This window comes from Anguilla rostrata, chromosome 3, assembly GCF_018555375.3.
Source record: "Anguilla rostrata isolate EN2019 chromosome 3, ASM1855537v3, whole genome shotgun sequence".
Taxonomy (NCBI): domain Eukaryota; kingdom Metazoa; phylum Chordata; class Actinopteri; order Anguilliformes; family Anguillidae; genus Anguilla; species Anguilla rostrata.
In genome coordinates this window covers 72,172,256-72,191,637 of record NC_057935.1, presented here as the reverse complement: position 1 = coordinate 72,191,637, position 19,382 = coordinate 72,172,256, and the positions used below count along the sequence as shown (strand labels likewise).

At 43.9% G+C, this 19,382-nt stretch overlaps 1 protein-coding gene and 1 long non-coding RNA gene across 2 annotated transcripts; one reads left to right on the top strand and one right to left on the bottom strand.

Moving 5' to 3' along the window:
- The first annotated feature begins 354 nt into the window (after window positions 1-354).
- LOC135251846 (sterol 26-hydroxylase, mitochondrial) lies at window positions 355-12,231 on the top strand. Its single transcript, XM_064329679.1, has 9 exons — window positions 355-802; window positions 1,327-1,517; window positions 2,333-2,532; window positions 5,785-5,982; window positions 6,674-6,837; window positions 6,927-7,093; window positions 7,955-8,036; window positions 8,610-8,816; window positions 11,328-12,231. The coding sequence occupies exons 1-9, from the start codon at window positions 554-556 to the stop codon at window positions 11,490-11,492; spliced, it is 1,623 nt and encodes a 540-aa protein (XP_064185749.1). The 5' UTR covers window positions 355-553; the 3' UTR covers window positions 11,493-12,231.
- A 4,789-nt stretch (window positions 12,232-17,020) lies between these two features.
- On the bottom strand, window positions 17,021-18,965 carry LOC135252071 (uncharacterized). The gene is made up of 2 exons (XR_010329301.1): window positions 18,578-18,965; window positions 17,021-18,047 (listed from the first exon to the last, which is right to left on the bottom strand). It is a non-coding gene; the product is annotated as an uncharacterized LOC135252071 (long non-coding RNA).
- Between the last annotated feature and the right edge of the window lie 417 nt (window positions 18,966-19,382).

The window sequence follows — 19,382 nt, the reverse complement described above, 5'->3', positions numbered from 1 at the left end:
CAGTTTATAATAGACTACTGTCCCTCAGGTAGGGGTGGTGGTGGGGTTCATGCAGTTTATACTATGCAATTCAGAGTAAGGATGAGTTAACTATGTTTGATTTATTAAAAGAAAAACAAAACAACAACAACAAAAAAGAAAAACATTTAGCCTATGTTTCAAACTTGATTTGACAGTTTGTTTAACTTTAGTGTTATAAAAGCCTGCTATGGTTATGTAACATATGGGCAATTGTTTGTTAAATACAGCTTTAGAAAGCAAATTCAAACCTGTTGTTTAATTGGATTGCCTTTGCCTACCCGAAGGTGTCTTCTAAATACCTCTTTGCGTTATACAGCGTACGCCGCTGGTGCAGGGCATTAAAGTTCATCCGCTCGGATAAAAGCAGGTTCAGTGTCCCACTTGCGGGCATATCACGTAGTGAAGGATAATCCTGCGCTTTCGCACAAGGCACAGCAGCATAATAACAGCACAGGCAGGCGGGGAAAATATCTCGCCACAGCAATACAGGCACAGAAGTTACTAACCCACACTAGCCCACTCGGTGAGAAAAATGTTTTGTAAGTCTTTCTTGAGAACCACATTGGTCGTGGGAAGCGGTCGACTGGAAATGCACGCGGGAACAAGAAGGGTCGTCTCGTCGTCCCCCTATTTGGATAGCCGACGGCATTCGACTTCGTCCACAATGTTGACGGGTGCAAACAAACTAAAAACCATGGATGAGCTACATGGACCTAGTTTTATGACGTCTTTATACTGGCTTTTCGGCAAAGGATACTTTAAAATAACCCATCAAATGCAGGTGCGTGGTTCTTCCTATAGCTAACGTTTACTGTGCGTACTGTACAGAAGCTGGTTTTGACTGTGCGAACAAAATGGCAAGATTAAAATCAGTTCAGTAAATCCGTATTCACAAATGTCAATGTGGTAGGCTATACTGTATGTTTATTAATTTGTATTATATAGCCGACTTGCTTATGGAGAGTAGCATAAATGATTAATTAAGGCATGAAAATACTTTGTTGAACGACACAAATAGGCTACAGTAGCCTACAGGCCAATGTAATCATTATTATTTATCAGACGGGTAATTAGCTTTCCCGTTTTAGATTTCAACAATGGTCAGGGAAATATATCTGTTACAGCAGAGTAATAACCTATGCAGTTTGTATATCTAGTATATCGTGAAGATTTGCAGTAACGTGATATATTTTCTTTCAATATATTCTCAGTATATTCCATTTCCGAACGGGGTCGTCTCGAGCCCCCGTATGTGCGTGTGTAAACGGGTTGCCTTCACGCGCCGTGTGTGTGTGTGTGTCCCAGATCGAACACAGCAAGATCTACGGACCGCTGTGGAAGTCGAAATACGGTCCCCTGGTGATCGTGAACGTTGCCAGCGCCGACCTGATCGAGCAAGTGCTGCGTCAGGAGGGGCGCCACCCCATCCGCACCGACATGCCCCACTGGAGGGGCTACCGGGAGCTCCGACAACAAGCCTACGGGCCGCTCACAGAGTGAGTAGGACAAACAAGTTAGCTAATCAATAGTCTGGGCAGGGCTGTTCTTCAGCAGTTTTGGGGATCCTCAGACCACACCAGGGTTAGGGTGAACTATGCGTTGAGTAGTTAGGGTGAGGGTGAGCTATGCATTGAATAGTCAAATGTATCATTGTAGAGAAATGAAAACACGTTTAATGTTGTTGCGATCATTTGAATAGTAGACATCTAATAATAATAATAATAATACTAATAATACATTTATTTTATATAGCGCTTTTCATGATCTCAAAGATGCTTTACAATACATGAATACATACAATGAATCATACAAACAATGTAGCATATCTGTGATTTGCTTTAAAAAAAAAAAATGGATCACATCATCTGTGTGCTGCCAAATGACTGTCCTTTGGGAGCCTGCAATCCTGTGGTATTTAAAATGTCAGTTTGTCGTTTATAAAAAAAGAGTAAAAACACAGACATCCAAAATCTCAGCAGGTGCCCAGACAGAAACTGAATTGTGGCAGATAACGTGGAGTCCAGGAGTCCGCACACTGTACACTGTTCCCAAGATAGGGAAAGGTTTAATTTAAAAAAGTGTTTATTTTGAGCTGCATGCACAAAACATCACAGTCTGATGAAGAGCATGTAGCCTGAAACTTCATGTTTGTGGTGTTCATCAACACTTATCTTGTGGGCACTGTACGGTGTGCAGACTGAACTTTATCTATCAGCTCGCTCATCTATGTGCAAGTCTGTACATACAGATAACTCGTGGTTGTAGAATCTTTGGGGCTGTGTGCTGATTGCTGATTGGTCGATCTCTCCAGGATGGGTGCGGAGTGGCAGCGAATCAGGAGCATCCTGAACCCCAGGATGTTGAAGCCGAAGCACGTGTCCACGTACACCGGCTCGCTCAATCAGGTGGTGACCGACTTCATCCAGAAACTGGATTGGCTCAGGAAGACAAACGGAGGCGGGGTTATGGTGCATGACCTGGCAGGAGAGCTCTACAAATTCGCCTTTGAAGGTAAGTGGGCGATTTGCAGGTGCCTGTCAGGTTTCTGCTAAGAACTACGGTGTGACCCAACACGCTAAGAACTACGGCGTGACCCAACATGCTACGCACTATGGCGTGACCCAACACGCTAAGAACTACGGTGTGACCCAACACGCTAAGAACTACGGCGTGACCCAACACGCTACGCACTATGGCGTGACCCAACACACTACGCACTATGGCGTGACCCAACACGCTAAGAACTACGGTGTGACCCAACACGCAAAGAACTACGGCGTGACCCAACACGCTAAGAACTACGGCGTGACCCAACACGCTACGCACTATGGCGTGACCCAACACACTACGCACTATGGCGTGACCCAACACGCTAAGAACTACGGTGTGACCCAACACGCAAAGAACTACGGCGTGACCCAACACGCTACGCACTATGGCGTGACCCAACACACTACGCACTATGGCGTGACCCAACACGCTAAGAACTACGGTGTGACCCAACACGCTGCGCACTATGGCGTGACCCAACACGCTAAGAACTACGGCATGACCCAAAACGCTACGCACTACACAGTGACTCAACACGCTACGGGTGTCTTTCCTGGCCTAAGACACCTCGAAGTGCGACCTTGAAACTCTCCTTCTTATCAAGGCCCAAGGGCGGTTTAGCTTTTTTTATTGTCACAAAGTTGTGCAAGTTGGAAGCCTCTCCAACGCCAACCTCAGTCGCAGTGCGATGGCGATTCTGCTTTATCGATGGTGACGTTCACGCAGTAAATACCTTTTTATTTTTTTTGCGTACGGCCCATTCATACTGATAATCCATGGAACCAATTCAGGATACAAAGATACCACAGCAGTCCATCTCTCTGGCTTTGAGCGTTGAAGTTTTATTAAGACCAGCTCCCTGAGCATATCGTCACACTGGCGCCCTCTGTTTATATAAACCTTCCCCTCAACTCACCTCCACTCATTTTTCACTGGGATACATGAGCAGCATGTGGGTGTGAATGAAGCTGGAAAAAGTGCACGGAAAGTGACGCGCAGTGTTAGATAGGAGGCTGTAAAACAGGGAAACGGCCTCCGGGTAGCCCGTATCTGCCCCGAGATTTCTGCCTGAAGAAACTGCTCAGGCCTTGAACCTGGCGTTCGATTAGATATACTATCTTTCCCTGGGTATCTGACCCCTTGTCCTCCGTTTTGTATATAGTTAATTACCGGTGAATAATGAAGGCAGTCGTTTGTTTTGACGAAGGGCTCTGCTAGTTTATGAAGGCTTCCTTTCAATTGCCCGACGACGGATGGCAGTTACAGACTCATCTCCTGCTCTGAGGGAGAGAATTCCGCTGAAGCCTGGAATCCATCAGTTTGTTTGTTTAGTCCTTTTTTTAATCTTGCCGTAACCCTGTGAGATGTGTGCACAGAATCACTGAGTCGTGATGTGCAGTGAAGGAAAAACATGACGTCATCGAGAGACGGTCGTGTCCGGTCGACGTCTGGTCCACTGAGGCCTGAAGGATGTCGGTTAATTCAGAACGTCTTCGGAGTTTGTGCGCAGCTTTATGCCGCTTCATCCTGCTTTGAATGTGCAGGTGCTCCAATGGGCTCCATCAAAACCTTTGTCGTCGGGCAGTTTAAAAACCGTACTGCTTCAGTGAAAATGCTGCTTGCCTATTACTCGTCTCTATTGGAAGGGGAGTCACTAATGCCCGACAGGAAACTTGGAAGTCAACAATTAAACGGTTCATTTCAGTTCAGATTTATTAGCGTAGTGCCTTTTTACACTCGCACTGTGAGTGGAGAGGAAATGGGGGAGTTGGGAAGGACCGAGCCTAAACCTCAGAAAACAAGCGATGGGGGACACAAGCAGCGGGAGAAGAACTCCCTGCTGGGGCCGAGCCTCAGCTGACTGGCCCAGTGTAAGCAGTGAAAGATAAACGGCAAAAGGGAGTTCATCTTCAAATAATAATTGTGGGTGGGCAGATTGTAGCCTGAGGTATTACATTTGTAGGTAAAATATATGTTTTCAAACTTGTTTTTTTGCAGTGCACTGAACTGTATTGAATTAAAGTTCACTTGGGGGCATTCCCTGTAAAAACAAAAAAAATCTGGAAGACGCCTGACAGTTGTCCTTGAACTTGTGTAGAATTGATCTTAAGTTTGCTCGGAAAATTCAATAAGCATTTGAAAACGAACTGCAGATAAATAACTCCCAAGCAGTCTGCTCACTAAAAGGCTGCCTGGCAAATGCTTGCAATAGCATAACAACAGCCACAACCTAGAAACATTTATATCCACTTATACAGTGCTGTTCAACCAATGATTTGAAAAGCACTTGTGAAGCACAAGGGTCAGTAAAAAAATACATGCAGTAAACTGTGACGCACTCGTACTCAAGTACAAATACAAAAAAAACTAAAAATAAATCACAAAGAAATTCTAAAAAATGCTTTAAAATACAACAAAAAAAAATACAAAGAAGTGAGTTCTGAATAAAGATCGAAATGTGGGTTCAAAGTGCGACAGCTTTGTGAGTTCTGGCAGGGCGGTCGCTGACAAAGAGAAGCCTGTTCAGTGCTTCTCTGTGTCATTGTTGGAGTGCACAAAAGAGCCTTTTCACTCGACCGCAGGTCAGACAGTGGCTGGAACGGGGCTCAGTAATTCTGCAGTCTTCAGCGAGCGGAAGCCAGACTCACCCCTCGCGTAACCCACGTAACGCTCAAAAAGTTTCTGTGTGTCCAACCGAACACTTTCCCTGAGTTAGCTTTCCTGTGGGCCTGCCCCAGGTGGTTTTTTCTGGGTGTGATGTTTTTTCTGGGTGTGATGTTTTTTCAGAGTTTGATGTTTTTTCAGGGTTTGATGTTTTTTCAGGGTGTGATTCGTTTTCTGGGTGTGATGTTTTTTCAGAGTTTGATGTTTTTTCTGGGTTTGATGTTTTTCCTGGGTGTGATGTTTTTTCAGAGTTTGATGTTTTTTCTGGGTTTTATGTTTTTCTGGGTGTGATGTTTTTTCTGGGTTTGATGTTTTTTCTGGGTGTGATGTTTTTTCAGAGTGTGATGTTTTTTCTGGGTTTGATGTTTTTTCTGGGTGTGATGTTTTTTCAGGGTTTGATGTTTTTTCTGGGTGTGATGTTTTTTCGGGGTGTGATGTTTTTTCGGGGTTTGATGTTTTTTCGAGGTGTGATGTTTTTTCGGGGTGTGATGTCTCTTTGACCCCCACCCCCCTCGGGGCCCCGTTCTCACGCCGTGGTTTCGGTTGCAGGGATCTCCACCGTGCTGTTCGAGACTCGGATGGGCTGTCTGAACCAGCACGTCCCGGAGGAGACCCAGAGGTTCATCTACTCGGTGGGGGAGATGTTCCGGCTGTCCCCCATCATCGTGCTCTTCCCCAAATCCGTCTGGCCCTACCTCCCCTTCTGGAAGCACTTTGTTGCAGTGTGGGACCATCTCTTTAAAGTTGGTGAGTCTGCGAATATGTTTATGCACAAACCCGATGAACAACGTACCTCAATCCTCACTCTTTTTCTCCTTAATAAGCTGTGCTTTCTGATAGGGGTTTTACAGCTCATAATCCCCTGCAGCTGCAATGGGAGTGCTTTGTTCAGATGTGGTACTTTCTCATGGAGTCGCATTGCAAAGTAATTATTTTCCTGACCTCTTGAGAAGACGCTTGCCACCTGGTGGCCCATTATGGCTACTGCAGGAGGTGAAACAGTTTAATCATCAGAATGTACCTAAATATAATAACAACAAATTGAAGCTTTCTTAAATTCCTGAAAATTTCATTTTGCTTCAAGAATAGGTATGAAAATTGCAATATACAATTTATTAAATCTAGATTATGTGATTACTGTTATAATGTGCACTAATTTTTCTTCTTCTTATTATTATTAATAATAATAATAATAATAATAATAATAATAATAAAATAATAAGTATTATTATTATTATTATATCACTACTTATACTCCTACTAGTTCTAATTATTATGATGGTGGGTATTATTATTGTTATTATTATTAATATAACCTAAATTCTTCTACTACTAATTATAGTCATTAATTGTGGAAATAATCATTAATTTATTAAATTGAAGATTTGTGCCGCGTGTCTTTGCTTCCTGTGTTGTGATCGGTGACCTCTGACCCCAGCCCAGGACCTGGTGGAGCAGAAGATGGCGGAGATCCAGGAGAAGCTGAAGCTGGGGGAGCCGGTGGAGGGGGAGTACCTGACCCACCTGCTGGTCAGCGAGCAGATGTCCGTCACTGAGGTCCTGGGGAGCATCACGGAGCTGCTCCTGGCGGGGGTGGACACGGTGAGCCTGACGCTGCCCGACACCTGGGGTCTCAATGGGGGGTAAAATGGCCGATGTTTACGTCAGTTAATGTGTGTGTCGTCCCGCAGACGTCCAACACCATCTCCTGGTCGCTGTACCACCTGGCGCGGGACCCCCACATGCAGGACCGGCTCTACCGGGAGGTCAGCGGCGTCTGCCCCGGGGACAAGGTCCCCGACAGCGACGACATCGCCAGGATGCCCTGGCTCAAGGCCGTGGTGAGGGAAACCCTGCGGTAAGCTCAGCTCTGTGATCGACTCCTCACCCTGGGTGGAGTGTCTTGTGTAGACAGGGGCTTTATGAGGGAAACCCTGAGATAAGCTGAGCTCTGTGATCGACTCCTCACCCTGGGTGGAGTGTCTTGTTTAGACAGGGGCTTTGTGAGGGAAACCCTGCGGTAAGCTCAGCTCTGTGATCGACTCCTCACCCTGGGTGGAGTGTCTTGTGTAGACAGGGGCTTTGTGAGGGAAACCCTGCGGTAAGCTCAGCTCTGTGATCGACTCTTCACCCTGGGTGGAGTGTCTTGTGTAGACAGGGGCTTTGTGAGGGAAACCCTGAGATAAGCTGAGCTCTGTGATCGACTCCTCACCCTGGGTGGAGTGTCTCACGTAGACTAGGGCCTGTGGTGAGGGAAACCCTGTGATTAGCTGAGCTCTGTGATCGACTCCTCACCCTGGGTGGAGTGTCTTGTGTAGACAGGGGCTTTGTGAGGGAAACCCTGAGATAAGCTCAGCTCTGTGATCGACTCCTCACCCTGGGTGGAGTGTGTTGTGTAGACAGGGGCTTTGAGAGCCTTTGGCCTTAACTGGGCTTCACAGGTACTCTGTGGTGCTCCCTGTCTTCTGAACTCAGCTCAGTGACTCCACTCTTCATTTACCCAGATGTGAGAAGGTGAACAACGAGTGATGTGCAAGGAGTAATTCCTTATTTTCGACATTCAAAAATGAGTTTGCGGGGCTTTAAAGGAAATGAATTCATATCATCCACATTCTGGAGATGCTGTGGAATCACATATTCATGGCTTTTGAGTCTCTTATTATCATCGCACTTCATTCTCCGTTTGTTTGTTTGTTTGTTTGTTTCTCTCTCTCCACAGACTGTATCCAGTGGTACCAGGAAATGCTCGCATCACTGCCGAAAATGAGATTGTGGTCGGTGATTACATCTTCCCCAAAAACGTGAGTCATGAAAGGGTCCTGGAGAACCATACACAGAGACCACGTAAAGCCACTAAAAACTCTACTTCATGATGAATATGGAGCGGTATATTCTACAGCTGCTTCAATATGCAGTCAGAGTGCTTGCTGCTTAAGATCTTGAACTCTTTTTGTGGTCAAGCAGGATTGCTAATTACAACACAATACAGCATTTATTATCCGTTCCATGATCAAGTATCCCATTACATCCCTAATCCTGACCCTAATCTGTTATCATTCAATTTAACACCAGATTCCCAGCAGGACTAAATAAAGGCACATAAGCATCAACACTGAAGGGACCAGATTCTCACCCCTTAGAGGTTCCTGTACACTGAACAGCTATTACAAACTTTTATTTCCCAAGGGACCCCCTCAAAGAGTAATTTGAGAAAGAAAGAAAGATTTTACCTAACCAAATCCCAGCCCTAATCCTAACCCTTTAGGGATGTAAAATTACCCAGTTAGGGGCCTAAACCGTCCGTAGCACACAGTGGAAGCGTGAAACGATGAGTTTTTGACGGCAAGGCTGTTCCCTACCCACAATGCACCCAGACGCTGTTCCACCTGTGCCACTACGCGGTGTCGTACGACGAGCGGAACTTCCCTCAGCCGCTGTCCTTCCGGCCCGAGCGCTGGCTCCGCGGCGGGGCGGAGAAGCAGCGGCAGCACCCCTTCAGCTCCGTGCCCTTCGGGTTCGGGATCCGCGCCTGCCTGGGGAAGAGGGTGGCCGAGCTGGAGATGTACCTCGTCCTGTCCCGGGTGAGACTAGCGCCCCCTGCCGGCCACAGAAGCAGCTGCTGGCCTTTTTAACTTACCCCTCTGCAAGGTGTGAGAATCGTGAGATGTGTGATTGCAGTGTTCTTAGCTGAACATTCTGATGCTGATGTCACAGTCGCCGCTGGTAACTGATAGCGGTGGAGTTCTAGAACTCTAGACTTAGAATTCTGAATAGACATTCCGAAGAACCTCTTCTTCGGAAGAGATTTTTTTGAACTGATGCATTTGAATAGTGCTGGTCCAGGATCAGGGCGAATGGGCGAATCTGCTTTTAACCCCATTCTTACAGAGCAATGCTGGTTTTGGAGAGTGAAGTTTCATTAACCTGCTGGTTAAAATATAATTCAAAGTATTTTTTAATATTTTTGTCTATTTTGATTAATTCAAGATTGGCCTATGATTAAACATCAGGTTGGCTGGAGCTTAAAATGAACCTTTTTTACATAATAACTTTAAAATTTTAGGAACACAAACAATATTTTAGGAGCTCCAATTAAATGTTTTTGTAAACTTGTCTGACAAGTGCATCCAATTTTAATTTCTGGATTGCACTGTATTAGTTTTGCTCACAAAAACATTTTCGATTTCATTTTCGTTTTATTGTTAGTTTATTTTTCATTTGTGTCCTTGCAAATTGTAAATTTAACAAAAAGCACAAAGTAGACTAAACCAAAATTATGTAAAATGGAAACAAAATTTATTTATGAAAATTATGTCGAAGAAGTGGTTGATGGACAGAACAGTCACAGTCAAGATCTTTTTTCTGGGAGTGAGAGGAAGGGAGTGAACTTGGGCCTAATGACAGGGTTTCTGAGCGCCTTTAATAACCTGTAAGCTGGCAGGGTAGATTGAAGGGTGTGGGGGTTGGATGCCATGGAGATCTCCCTCGACACAGTGGCGTCTGTAGCGTAGGGCATTCACACCTGGATAAACCTGTCTGGCAGGTTTGTGTTACATTATATGTAAGGTTGCTGGGTGTTGCTTTTATATAAAATATCTTAGGGCTGAGCCTAGTAGTCTAGTTTGCTGAACAGCACCATGAGTTAATTCAACTGATTTTTGGTTGCTGTGCCAACATAAAAGCCTTGTCACTGGAGCTTGGAATTTGTAACGAAATGTTGTGCCAACTTTATAAAAAAAAGTGCAATATAATGAGTTACTTCCAGTTTTATTGTTGGAAGAGCTTTGCGTTTTTGCCCAGTGTTGTCACAAATACAACAGGGCTGTGTTTTCACACTTAGCCAGGGTCTCTGCGTTCAGTGATCTGGAAGGTCCTGAACACCCAAAGTGCTTGATAATGCAGGTGAATGGGCCTGTTTTAGGACTGCTTGCCCCCCATCTCCCCAGGGTCCTAATTCACATGGAGAGCAGCGTAATTTGCTGAAGCTAACAGATGGCGGCCTTTTAAGCGTCTGTTTGCTCAGTCGAGTTAGACTTTCAACTTTGACCACACGCGGCTTATTGGGTTATGATAGCGCACAGATCGTTTACAGTCGTGGGCCTGGAGATGATTAACTGGAGGAGGCCGTCTGAGCGTCTGTTTAAGGAAAGAGTTCCTGTGTTTGACCCATGGTCTGTTTAAGGAAAGAGTTCCTGTGTTTGACCCACTGGTCTGTTCTAGAAAAGAGTTCCAGCATGGGTCCAGAGAGATACTGATTTTCTGCATGGCGTTGCTTCTGAGTTTGGCTTGTTAAATTTGATGAATTAAAAAACCGAGCTTTTCGATGACTATCATTCGGCTGCTTTTTGTGCCTGACACTGTCCCTTGATTTACGGCACGGGCGGTGCATTAATCACATCACCGCTCTGGGGTTCGTATGAGTCATCAGGTGCGCCCGTCACATCGACCATAATTTCATCTTATTGGCATAAGCCGATGAAGTGATTTGCTTTAAGATATTTAGGATAAGGATACAGCTGATAAGCCCTGATATTACCGTTCAACTCTAATTATGATATTTCGTAATATGAGAAGTGTAAAACATGTGCAGCATGTAATGAGTTAAATCACTCTTTGCATGTGCTCTGTGATGCAGGTTAAGTCACTCTTTGCTTGAGCTCTGTGATGCGTTAAGTCACTTGCATTGAGCTCTGTGATGCAGGTTAAGTCACTCTTTGCATTGTGCTCTGTGATGCAGGTTAAGTCACTCTTTGCATTGTGCTCTGTGATGCAGGTTAAGTCACTCTTTGCATTGAGCTCTGTGATGCAGGTTAAGTCACTCTTTGCATTGAGCTCTGTGATGCAGGTTAAGTCACTCTTTGCATTGAGCTCTGTGATGCAGGTTAAGTCACTCTTTGCATTGTGCTCTGTGATGCAGGTTAAGTCACTCTTTGCATTGAGCTCTGTGATGCAGGTTAAGTCACTCTTTGCATTGAGCTCTGTGATGCAGGTTAAGTCACTCTTTGCATTGAGCTCTGTGATGCAGGTTAAGTCACTCTTTGCATTGAGCTCTGTGATGCAGGTTAAGTCACTCTTTTTTCCTTCCGCTACAGCTGATAAAACAGTTTGAGGTTCGCCCCGACCCGTCCGGCGCCACGGTCAAACCGATCACCAGAACCGTCCTGGTACCGGCCACGCCCATAAACCTGCAGTTTCTGGACCGGACCAACCAGCAACAAGACACCGGCTCACAAGGACCAGAAACCGTTTCAACTTAACTGTTTGTTTTTTTTTTGTGTTTATTTGGGTTCTTTGCAGCGTAGTTTGCTCTCACTTACCCTCACAAAATAATGTGTAGGAGCGACAGCACAAATTGTAATTCCATGTCATGTACAGGGGACCTGATCTTTAATGCAGTGTTCTTGTTAAGTGTTTTAGTCAGTTTTTCTGTACAGTCCTCAGTTACGTTTTGAGTCGAATTCTAATTTTGCTGCAAGGCTCCTAGACCTTCTGTCTCTAGTGGTGTACACTGTGTAAGGGACCATCTGATTCAATCTATCTGTAGTTTTAGTGGCCCGATTTTAATGTTGCAAAAATGACCTAGATCATAGTCATATTTTGATATAATTGATATTTATAATGGCTTACTGTAATACAGACATACATGTAAATGTTTTATATATAGAATAATGTATTTTACTTCCTTTTGTGCCTTATTTTACTTACCTTTTTTAAATGTAATTTGTCACTGATGTGTCTGGCCTTATGATATGTTACAAACTTATGTGCACTCAAAAAAAATGAATTGTTCATTTTAATAACATTATGGGCAGTACTTAATCATTTGAATCATAATCAGTCACATATACTTAATAATATTGCCTGCAACCACTGTCCATAATTTTGTGAAGTCCAATGATTCATTTTAACGAGTGTGTCATGACTTGCTGGCATTTTAATTCTCCCTGGCTAACGACATCTGAAAAAAGTTAATAATTAAAATGGCTGCAAGCGGAAGTGTCTGTTACTCTGCTCCTGTGTTCCTGCTGATGAGATGCACCACTACATCAACCAAGAAAAAGGTGATGCTGCGGTAATTTTTCATTTTTAAAATGTTTTTTTTAAAATATATATAGAGGATCATTAACATAAGGTTTCAAGCTTTTTTTGTTGAAAATTTGAATATGTCTTCTAAATTGCATTGATTTAGGTTGAAAGGGATTTGTTAGCATTTTTGTGGTAAGCCGCACCCACGTGCAAGCTCATTGGCTTGTCATTGAGCCACCCCTGGCATAATCACGAGAAAAGTAATCACCTGTATTAAATGCAGTTTTGGTCGATTTTTGTAGAAGCCATCTTCTGGAAAGTCAGTGTGGTGGAAAATCCAATATGGTGGACATTATAAGTTGTAGAAAAGATTTGTTGATGATGAAGAGCAGGATATTTTAGAGCTGGTGTTAAGCCTGTGGATCAATTGAAGAAGGTAATTGTAACTGTTTATGAATGTCAAAATTTTAAGTGTACTACAGCACCACCATGTGGCCGATTTGCGCAGTATTTTAACTGAAACAACAGTTCAGCCATCCAAGCAAGCCTATTGGTAAGCTTGATTCTTGCCCACTAGGAGCTATGAGGGCAAAAGGTGGAAAAATAATCCTAACAAAAACACTAGGGTTCCAGCACCTATAGTGCATGGGGTCCAAATGATAAACAAATACAAACCAACTGAAGTAAACTCAGTAACAGTGCCAAGGAGAGGGAAGACAGAAGCTTTTCCGACACTGCCCTTTGGTGGTGGATTAGGCAATATGCAACGTTGGCTTTTTACAGATTTTTTTCAAATAGATTTTCGGTATGTATTTTTCATACCCAAGGTGCATGCAAAGTATCAGGATGCAATGTCAAGTAAAAACGTGTGTACTCTTCATCCAGAAAAGATATACAGTGCTGTGAAAAATCAAGAGCAGGACCCCTGCTAATTTCTAGCTTTTTGGTTGTTGTCATATTTAGGATCAAATGTACATTCGATCATTTGATATACCCCTAGTGTTTAAGCCCTGGTATAGATAAAGCTGATAGGATATAGAAAAAATATGGTGGTGTTGCGACAACTAAGAAACACTATCTAGCAGTGGTTCATTCAATCATCCCAATCTTTTAAGTAAATTAACATTTGGTTTGGAAAGCTGGGCAGTTACCTTAAAATTGTAATACTTGTAATAATGTTTTTTTCACTTGGGGTGTGCGTGACTGTTTGTCAGAAGGTTGTATGTATGTAAGCCGTATCGATCACAGGCTGTTAAATGGTGGTTTAGTATATGATCATATTTGGTTTAACGCTCATACATAAAGGTGATTATACTGTGATGGGTGCTGGTGTATCCATAACAACAGTTATCTCTCTCTCTCTATCCTCCAATAATCTTTCCACGAAGAGCAGGCAAAATTACTTCAACGACCACCAACGTCCGCGCGGCACTTCAAGCACTCTGAACCAGAATCCGCACGGTTCAGCTGAGGTGGAGCAGCAGGGGATTGTTAACCAATCAGACGGGACGTTTAGCTGGCCAGAGTGACAGAACTGGTTTGAATTTTGGGGCGGCAGATTTTGGTCAGAGCACCGTGGTCCCAGTGAGAGAGAATCTGTTTAACACGAGTGAGCTGGCGTCTCCTACAGCTCAGTTTCTCTTATCAGGGCGCTGGGGTCATGGAGCTCTGCTTGGTCCGCGGGAAACAGCGCCCTCTACTGGCGTACCGGCACCACTTCCAGCCACAACCCAGAACTGCAATTCATTTTACTGAGGCGATTGATCAGAGGCACATTTTTTCTAACAAATGAAATCGTGTAGAAAATATAAGACGCAGTTAAGAGTGGAAAGTGTCCATAAGGACTCTGCTTGCTCCCCCGCTCTCTGACCTGTGGGCGTAGGTGGGGTGGTCTTCCTGTCGGGTCGTACTGTGGCAGATCGATGAGCTGAACAGCACCATTTTACACACGCAGTAGTCGCCTGTTACGCTGCAGACCTTCATGCAGGATCCTGTAGAATAAACGCTGTTTAGCAGATCACACACAACACACCTTTATCACAGCAAATCTTCATTGCTGCAATAAAAATTCTCCAGCAGATTACAATCCGTCGGTTTTTTTCCTGGTTTGTTTCTTAACCTCTTGACTCTTGGAAACAGTTAGATCCAGTCTAGATCCAGCTCTACTCAACTCTGGCTGTTTGTCAGGAAAGGGCCATGGGAACAGCTTGTCTTCTGATATGACAATAACATATGTTGCCCTCCTTAACCCTCCACTGCAAATGGTGACATCTCAAACAGTAAATGAGAACTGTAAATGTGTTTTGAAGTGTTTCGCCAGCTTTGGTTGGTAGAAACTGAGCCTGACTATTGAAAACGTCAGCACATGTGTGCAATTTAAATATCTGCAAGCTGCATTGCTTAACGTTGAAACAGTGGCAACACTGATATATAAGTAAACTGTCTGAATGAGCGTGGTCATGCGTTTAGTTCAAGTTGAAGTTTTCATAATGGCAGAATCTATTAAGTCGTGAGGCAATGATAATGACTTTTTTTTATTTTAATTAATGACTATTAGAGGTTCATTAGACTCATTTGAACGAAAGTCATTTTAAATGGATTTTATGGCCTCTTAATCTGGTGTCATAAGGCATTTTTGTCATCTTGTAGCCTCTAAAATGGACCATTTTAAGGAGGATAATGATATATGAAATTGATGTATTATACATTCTTTGATAGTTAGTGATAATAATGAATAATGGTCTTAGGTTGAACAAAGCGACTTGTTGAGATATTAATGAATGGCATCGCACGGCATTGCAGAATCTTAGTACGTGTTACTCTCATGCTAATTGTTACCACGCAGAAGGCAAAAGCTAAGGTGCGGTGTGTGAAAATGTTTCAAGCACCAGCTATGTTCAGTTTTCATTTTAGGTTCCAAACATTTGTAAAGCATTTAACCTGACGTAGCTAAGCGTACATCTATCTGTTCACTTTTCAATTCCTTGTGATGGATGATCTACCAGGTAAAAACATTATATGGTTCCTTTTTTGCTTTCAGGGCAAAGATGTGTCATATAAATGCAGTGAAATGAGCAGTTAAATGTGCCGTAAAGGAATAAAACCATTTCTCAACGTGCAGTATCAGACGACAGGTCCTGCTCAAAATAGGGACGTAAAACGACGGACCTTGAAGTTTTACAGCGCGGCCGCCGCAGGTAAACCGCTAGCTAGCTTGAGTTTTATCGGTGCGTGGCGTGTGCCCGTCTCCCTTAATGGTCATTTTTCACCATTTGGTTCATCTTCTGTGTTGTTATAAGTTTGAAATCAGAGCGACCATTTTTATTTTCTCCCTAATAATGAGTGAAATATTCCATGAAGGTGTGTTGTACTCCAGTGGGCTGTATAGTTCTGTTTCTGGCAGCCTGAAGTGACCAACGGTTCATAAAAATAGAATTTATACAACAATGTAAACTTCATCGCTTGTGAAATTGAAACAAAATATATTGTTTTGAGAACGACTTCTTATTTTAGTACCGTTTCCCTCAAACTATGAACGTATCCAGTTAATTTCCTTTGGTATTATATTTCCATCCCCAGTATTTTTTATAATATTTAAAAATAAATAAATAAATACTTAATAATAACAATAATAACAATAATAATAATAAAGTTGCTGGCATAGGCTACTTCGCATGCAGGTAAAACTTCATTACAAAAATATATTATCTAGGGTGGTAAAACTGCCAAAAGGGTCATCCTCGTATTAATATGACTTCTACCTTATTACGTGTTCCCTGAATGTCAAACAGTGAATGCTGGGATATAAAACTGATTTCACAGATGAGCTGAGACAAGCTGGAATTCAGGGCTGATCAGGGACAACAAGCGGGAGCGGCAGATTCCCCTCACGTGTCCTGCTGTTTTACATCGCGGATTAGCCCCGTGGAAGGAAGGGGTGTGGTCAGAGAGCGCGAGAGCCGCCAGATTGCGTTACACAGCCAGATGCGCGAGAGGAATCTGCCTCTGACGGGGTCGGGGGGTCACATGCAGCATGTTCCTTCCGCGTTGTTGTGTCCGTAGAACCCCCCCGGGTGCATTTAAAGTGCGTTTTGGCAGCGTCACACACAGCTCCTTAACTACAGCACCAGACCCTCTGTGAGAGAACGATTCTCTCCTTGGTGATGCCACACTTTACACTTCAAACTGAATGCCATGTTTGGACACCTCACTCACAACAATACTTTTAAATAACACATATAGCACTCTTACGCCGTCATCCTATTTAAGTTGTTTTTGTTGAAACAGAAAACAGCATGAGCGTATTTTTCTTGCTAGTGATTGTCCTCAAGCACCCTGACCTTCGTCACTGCAGGTGAAATTATGAGGCCAGGCAAACGACTTAGACCAGCGTAAGTGACAAAGGCAGCAGTCTGTGCTCTTATCTAGTGTTTTCTCGACAAGGAAACTGCCTCCACCCCACGTATCAGTGTTGGACAGTGACTCAGTTTGTCACACCGAGAGAACGACGGTTTTGTGATCTCTCTCACAAAACATGAAAATAAAAACCCTGTAATAGGACCCGCAGTGGCTGATGGTGATTTGTGTTACTCCCCCTAAAACATTGATTAGCATGCATTTGCTTGAAGGGTTCAGGAGAATAAAGTAATGATCTACAGCGGTGGTTTTATATGAGCTCCAGCCTGATGTTATGATCACTTCATGTGTGGTTTTAGGGATACTTATACGAGCAAAAAATAATCTTTCTTCTCATCAGCGGTCACCTCTGTTGCACAATACTCTAATTCAGAATTATCTTATCTGAAAGCAATGCTGTGGTAGCGGGACAAGCCTTTAACAACAGTAAATCAGCATGAAATCAATAAAGTTCATTTTTTATCAGGTGGCAATCTAGCAACACATCTCGTGGATTGATAAAAGCGAAGTGAACATATGAAGTTATCGTGCTGGCACATTAATGATCACATTTTTTTTATTGTGATGTTTCATGGTGACTCCCTGTTCCCTCTGACTGGTGTCCAGAAAGTTTGTCAGAAAGCGACTTACAAAAATACATTTCACTATAAAATACCATTAGAAGTAGAGGTACAGTTACAATCATGTAAGTTCCCCTGTCAAGGTGCTTACAAGTTACCTCACAGCAAGAAGGTCGTGGGTTCAAATCCCTGTCGAGGTCTTTCTGTGTGGAGTTTGCATGTTCTTCCCGTGTCTGCGTGGGCTTCCTCCGGGTACTCCGGGTTCCTCCCACAGTCCAAAGACATGCAGGTAGGTCGATTGGAGACCATAAATTGCCCATAGGTATGAGTGTGTGAGTGAATGGTGTGTGTGCCCTGCGATAGATTGGCGACCCGTCCAGGGTGTATTCCTTCCTCCCGCCCAATGCACGCTGGGATAGGCTCCATTGGCCTGTCTTCGCAGAGGAGCGCTTTGTAGTTCTTTATGGAACCCTTGATGGGTGGGTGTGAAAGCTCCCAGACTGAGCCATTTTGCCTGACAAAGAACCCGTGAAGTAGAACAGGGTTCCTCTACGGAGACACGGAGGAGCCCTTTGGAACCCTTTGGAACCCTTTCCTCTGAGAGTGCGGCCTCTTGGGCGAGGAACAGGCGGGTTCTCCAGATGCTGTGAAGGGATTGGCCGGTTCCCGCCATGTGTTCCGGGGAAGCTCGGCCAGTTGCGTCGGGGTCGGCTGAGCAGGAGCGAGGCGCTGCGGAGCCAGGGACTGAAGCGTCAGTCTGCGTGGAAACCGTTGCCGGGAGAAAGAGCAGTTCGTCTTCCTCAGGTTGAGCTGCAGGTGGTGCATAGACATCTAGGGTGTAAAAATCTCTATCCCTACCCCATCCCTGGTTATACCCGTGGCTCGAGATTGTCCTTTTCCTCTGGCCACTGCAGCTGTGGTTATCTATGTTTTAAAAAAAAGAAACCCTTCCACAATGGTACTACATGTAAATGATTACCCACTGAAATCCAATAATTATCAGATATTAGTGACTGTCTACTGTTACTTGCTGTACTCTGACTAAACATTGTGTATGCACAAAATAGCTCTGATAAATAATTGAATGTAACACTAAGATCAGGCCCAGTGCCAGTGTTCCTGCTGCCCTAGCGAGATAGCCCAGCCCAGCCCAGCCCAGCCCAGCCCAGCCCAGCCCCCCCCCCCATTTGAAGGTCCCCAGAAGGACACGGCGTTGGTATTGGTTTCGGGGGAGAGGGGGGGGGTATTGAGATTGTGATAGTGGAAGGGGGGGGGGGGGGGTGTACTAGCAGCGTAGCCAACAGCACTTCTTTACTTTACTTTCACAAATACTTGCGGACCAAAATGTGTCCGGTGAGAGGCTGAGACGGATCGGGGACCGCTGAGCTGGATAAACCGGACTGCGCGAGGGACGTCTGGCCACCGGTGCGCGAACTGGTGACAACCACGAAAAAAATTGATTAAAAAAAAAATGACAATGAAAATAACCAATTTGCTGAATGCAGAAGGAAGACAGTGGCGAAAAAATCTACAGAACGGCCGATATAGAGGCAAGTTATTTTTAAAAATTAATTTTACTGTTTTTGTTGGACACACTTCATTTGTCGAGTGATGCTGTTAACTGCTACGCTGTAACTAGTAGCCAATGCAATAATAATTGTTGGCTAAAACAACTAGTTAAATCAAATTTAACTTGCTAAACTGCACAGGGGCGGCTGGCGAGCTGAACATTACTGTGCCGAAAACTTTCCTTTAAATGGATCATTGGTCTCCACCTGTTTTGAGTAATTTCCCTTGATTAACAAACCTGCCAGCGATCTGTCTAATCAGTTATCAAATAACGCACACCTTCTTCGGATCGTATTTGGGAGATTAAATAATAAATTCAATTTTAGTAAAATTTAACTTAAGAAGTTACTCAATTCTGTAAACTACCACGTTATCTTTCAGCAAAACCTGGGCTTGTTTAAAATCTGCGCGTTGCAGATCTTTTCCATGAATATTCTCCGAGTGTAGATGTCTACAAATATCCACAAATAAGTAATGTTGAATGAATATGCACGATTTAGCAGTGCACATAAATATTATTATATTACTGCTAGAAGATCTTAACTGGCTTGGCCGTTAAGGTAAGGACGTTACGTC

Excerpts from the sequence above, each read along its gene's own strand:
- LOC135251846 (XM_064329679.1), top strand. The coding sequence starts at position 554 with ATGTTTTGTAAGTCTTTCTTGAGAACCACATTGGTCGTGGGAAGCGGT. Across the intron at positions 803-1,326 it reads AAATAACCCATCAAATGCAG|ATCGAACACAGCAAGATCTA; the intron begins GTGCGTGGTTCT and ends TGTGTGTCCCAG. Across the intron at positions 2,533-5,784 it reads CTACAAATTCGCCTTTGAAG|GGATCTCCACCGTGCTGTTC; the intron begins GTAAGTGGGCGA and ends TTTCGGTTGCAG.